Here is a 5,174-nt window from a genome sequence, read left to right on the forward strand (position 1 = left end):
TGACTTCAGCCACCTGTGTTGACTTGCAAGTGAATTCAATGATTTTTGGAGGACATGGTAAATACAGAACTGTAACCAAATGTACCCCAGCCAGCAGTGTGGGCAGCATGGGACCACTGAGCCTTCTGCTCCCAGCCCTCACTGGGTTGCTCCTGGCAAAGCTCCTCTCCTGAACCTCACCCCAGGTGCTCTGCATCCGCCACTGGCCCCCTGCTCATCTGGCAGTGGGAGGCACAACTAGATGCCACCACCACTGCTGGGCAGGCAGGGGATACATGGCTAACACAGAGGCCCCAGGACAAAAGGTCGCTAGGAGCGAAGAGCCCCAAGCCCACAGCGGGCAGCCCGCATCTACCCCATGCACAAATCTGGGAGGCACATGCCCCTCCCCCATGCCTCCCCCAGGGCGGCAGCAGGGAGGTGCCTCCCCTTCCAATTCCCCACCCACCCGTGCCCCCTGAACAAACCCCCCACAGCTCTGTCCTACTCCCTGCCCAAGGTCCCATTCTCTGCCCTGGCTGAGCAGCACCCCCAGCCTCAACCCCTGCCTCATGCCCTCCCTCACCATGGGGGCCTCAATCTACCTCCCCCTCCCTCACATGCTTTCCCCTCCACAGACTTACCTGCAGGATGCAGCTCTCCATGCTGCCTGGCTGCATTCCTGGCCACATGCATTGATACACCTGTGCATATGCACGCAGCATCTGGGGGCCCCCCAGCTAGAAGGCATATATATTTATCGGTGACACTATTGGCTACACTGGCCAAAAAAAGACAATAACTGATCATGTTAACCTTCCTTTTATTGGTGCCAAGCTAATATGGCACCAATATATTAATGCACCTCTACTTCCTAAGCATGGCATCTTAGCATTAACTTAGGCACATCCAGTTGATAATTTACCTGCCATTTTACAAGTGGCATGCATTACTATAACTGAAGTTTTACACATTTCACTAAGTCCATTTACTTTGGGCAGTTAGTTTCCTTGTTCTGATGCTGACTATACTTCCCATCTTATGCACTAGCGAAACTTCACCACTTTTGCATTGCACTGAAAAGCTCTCATGCCTGACCTTCCTCGAGGACAAGAAAATAATGATGTTAAAGATGAAGAGCAGACAAGCATTTTAACAAAAAAAACAAGCAAAAGGAAAGTGAGGCCTAGTGTGATGTTCTTGAATTGGCCCACTTGAACATTAGCAGAGATTCAAAAATATTTTTTCTTAAATTTTTAAGCCAGGCTGTGGATATAAAGTTTCTACTAGTTAGGCCACTGGCCTGGAATTTCAAAGATCAGGGCTCTCTCTCCCAGCCCAGCATCAGACTTCTTACTGGGCTGTTTTGTATATCATATCACCAGTTATAACGGCATACACAGTACTACTTTACCTCCCAAGGATGTTGTGTAGATAAAAATCCAGTAATAAACAAGACACTTGTATTATATTGATGAGCAGGGATCCTGGTTCTCTCAGATTAAAAAATAAAATCCAGTTTTTGGGTTTAAAAAAGTAACTCAAAATCCACATTTTTCCATGATCAAAGTGAAACACCACTTTTCTCTCGTGTTCATTTTAATAATGGAAAAATGTGGATTTTGGGTTACTTTAGCCCAAAAATTGGGGTTTGTTTTTTGTTTTTTTTCTTAAAATCAGCAAAAAGCAGGATCCCTGGTGACGAGGAGCATAAACACTAGGTACACACACTATTTAGAGTAGAATACAGAATCAGATTTTGTTTTTTTAAGGTTGTCAGTCTTAACTAAGTTCCTTCAAGTTCCAGTATGGACATCACGTGGATCTGCTGAAACAAATACAAAAGCTAGCACAGCGGAAAGAGAAGTAGAAGCAGCTTTCAAAGAAACACTTAAAGGCATGTTGGTTGTTCTTTCATCCCATATTACAGGAGTGGCAAAGCACTCAACCTAAGGGCAATAAGCCTGGCTGCAGTATTTTTTTAAAAGCACACATTAATCCTTCAAACTCTCTGCAATACATTAATAAGGCAAATAGCACCCTCATTGCCTTTTGCCAAAAACTGAAGTCTATCAATGTTCACAATGCAGGGCAGAAAGTTTTCCTCCAGTGTAGTCTATGCAAGGTATTAGCACCTGTAACCAATGCTGCTGATAGTCTTTTAAAATGCTAGACCAATCTATCCTGCTCTAAAACTCATCCAGATGTCATAGCTAAGTTTAAGAATCTAAAAAAGTGACAAGCTGCAGGAAGCGGCCACATTTGCATTGAGAATGTTTATATTAACTTTCCCACATATCTGGATGAACAGGTTAGAGGCAGATTTAGCTTTGGGAGCCTCTCTCAAGGGAATTCCCACAGTTTCAAGATAATCCATGCTTGTTAGGGTTTTGGTTGGTTCTCCCTTTTCCCCTCTGGGATAATTATTAGGAGTGCTGGCATGGAAGGCAACTCTCAGTAAACAAGAGTTCCACAGAAGAGAGGAACGTTTATTAAAATGTATACAACTTCTGACTAAATCATGCTATCTATCTTTTATGAATAAGAGCAATGGGGAAAATATAGGCATACATAAATACATACACTGTTCAATTACGACAGTCCTCTGAAAAGACAAAAACTGCCTAAATGCAGGAACAGGCCATCTCCACACCTTAAGATCTACACAAGTCAATACAACAATATTAGCTTTTATATGTAATGTAGGCATTTTCTAACATTTAAAACAAGCTCTTGGTGCCTTTCTAGAGTTTACTTACCATTCCTTTCCTCTGGGTATGAGCCCAGGCCTTCACTCACTCTCTCACATTCAAGTGTCACTACCCAGACACTGCAGAGCTGGTACATTAGTAAGCCAAATTCTTACTCCCTAATGCCTCCAAAACTAGCTGATTTTACAGGAGTCCAAGCAATGACTCCCAAGGCAAGGGGGAGCCCTCCATAGTTTGGAATTTGTATCAAGAGAAGCAAGACAAAAAGGCAGCATCATCTCCTCAAAAGCTTACATGCAAATAATGCAATGCTTGGTTGTACTTAATGCAATGCTTGGTTGTACTACCTGTTCCAGTTTCTCTGCAATGAGAATCCCCCTCTACTTTCAAATAAAGTTCACAGGGCAATCTAGGAAGCATGCCTCATCTGAGAGCACAATGCAAGGGAACAAAGGAGGGGCCCCTCCTAGTTTGCAGAGCCACTTCCACATGCAGGGCCATGTGCTTCACAGGGATATTCAACTGGAGAATCCTCAGTGATGCACAGGGAATCCCCAGTCACACTGCTGTGAGGGGACAAATAAGACATAATTTTGTAGGAGGAGAAAGAGTCAGGATTTTCCTTACTCATACATACAGAATCCAGAGTCATTTAAAGGCAAGTGCTGTCACCCACATAGCACAAGGGACTGAACTGAGTGAGAAAGAGAGATTCTGAGGGTCTGGACTTCAGACCTACAAAAGAAAAAGACATGATTGAACATCCCCTTCACCTGCTTGAGGAGGTTTGTTTTTTTTGTTTTTTTGTTTGTTTTTTTTTTTTTTAATTACTTTATACCAAATGTGCATCTTTGCAGATCACCTTCAAAACAAATGAAAATGAAAATGTAGGTACATCCCTTTCAACTGCTATACACTTAAGATGAGAACTGCAGAACTCACTCCTGTGACTTCCCCTCTCCCCCCCCCAAATGTTGCTAGCTTGTTCATGGAATTTATATTTAGGGTCTTTAAATACCTTGTTCCAAAAGAGAAGGAAGAAAGCCAGGCTCAGGGCAAGACTAAAGAAAGGGAGGTAGCGTGACTTTAAGGAGCACTAAAAATCCTCAGATTACAAAATTACAGAACAGGTGTCAATTTACACCTTCTAACTTAAAAGACAATTTTAAAAAGTTATTTACTTACATCACTACCACTTTGAGGATTAAAGCTTAAGAACATTTTTAGTTTTGTCATTCAAGGTTTATGCTGTATACTTTCTGCATGTCACTCAGTTTAAGACAATAAGAAAGTCTCATCAGTTTCATACACTTCCAGGATGCTGAAATCTTTAAAATGCAACCACTGAAGAGGATAACATGGATGTTATCCATGTTAAGAGGATGGAGTATATCCCTAAGTATTTTCCAAATTTTCCCCGCTATTGCTCCTAGAAGGATGTGCAAGTCTCCTACAGGCAAAAGCTTTTGGAAACTAAGCTATCAAAAAAATACACGCACAATTTTTCCTCCTCAGGCCCACATTTACTTTATGGCAGATGACAGTCTCTTGAAAGAAAAAGACTGTTTCCTAAGTGTAATTAAGAGCCACTCCCCATAAACGAAACACAAGGAGCAATTAGTACTAGTAATCACACTTTAGGGCTGCAATAGCCTCCACTCCGAAAGAGAATGTGCTTTCAGCACGGACTATGAAATAGCCCGGGCAACACAAGCTGCTATTTAGACGCCAGCCAACTCCGGGTCTGAACATCCCAGATCTGGGCAGGCTCAGATGGAGCTCTGCAGCTCCAGGTCCCTCCTGCCAGCAGGGAGGGACAGCCAAGGCCCAAGATGAATCCCAAATGAGTTGGAGGGAGCGCCCATGTGCTCTTCCTTCTTCCTGTCTCCTCTTCTCCCATTCCCACCAGGCTACTCGTTTTGCCAGCACAGAACTGGGGGGAAGGGAGGGGGCAAGCCTGGATCAGTTTCGATTCTGCTAGAAGGAGGAGGACCACCCAGCCCAAGGCCACAGCATAAGGCAGTAGCGGCCACTTGGCATCAGGGCATTGTGTCCAAGGGAAACGACCCGCAGGGCCCCCCTCGGCCCGGGGGCGAGACACGGACCGGCCCCCGACACGGGCAGGGGATAAGGAGCAGGGAAGAGGGAGCGATTCTTCCCTCCCGGCCACAGCGAGGAGGAAGCCCAGGGATGTCAGCCGCCTGCCCCCCATTCCCGCGGGGCTGGGCGTGCCCCGGGCCGGACCCCAGCCTTGGGCTCCCCGCGGGAAGGAAAGTGGCCGGCGGTTAGCACGGGGCGGGGGGTCCGCGACCTCCCTCCCTCTCACCTTTTGGAGAGGTCCATGAGGACCCCCGAGAAGAGCTTCTCTCCCAGGCGGAACGAGACCACGAGCGCGTCCTCGATGATGTGATCCAGGGTGACCCGCACCTCCGAACCGGGCAGCAGCAGCGGCGGCGGCGGCGGCGGCGCCGCCCCCTCCGCCTC

At 46.1% G+C, this 5,174-nt stretch overlaps 1 protein-coding gene across 1 annotated transcript in view; it reads right to left on the reverse strand.

The window, feature by feature from the left end:
• The window catches only part of PWWP2A (PWWP domain containing 2A), a 33,033-nt gene that overhangs the window by 26,794 nt on the left and 1,065 nt on the right, over window positions 1-5,174 (reverse strand). Inside the window, exon 2 of the mRNA XM_019505992.1 lies at window positions 5,017-5,171. Within this exon, the coding sequence (XP_019361537.1) occupies window positions 5,017-5,171 (155 nt within the window). The remainder of the gene's footprint in view (window positions 1-5,016; window positions 5,172-5,174) is intronic.

This window comes from Gavialis gangeticus, unplaced genomic scaffold (assembly GCF_001723915.1).
Source record: "Gavialis gangeticus isolate Ggan-Ray unplaced genomic scaffold, GavGan_comp1, whole genome shotgun sequence".
NCBI classification, from domain to species: Eukaryota; Metazoa; Chordata; order Crocodylia; family Gavialidae; genus Gavialis; species Gavialis gangeticus.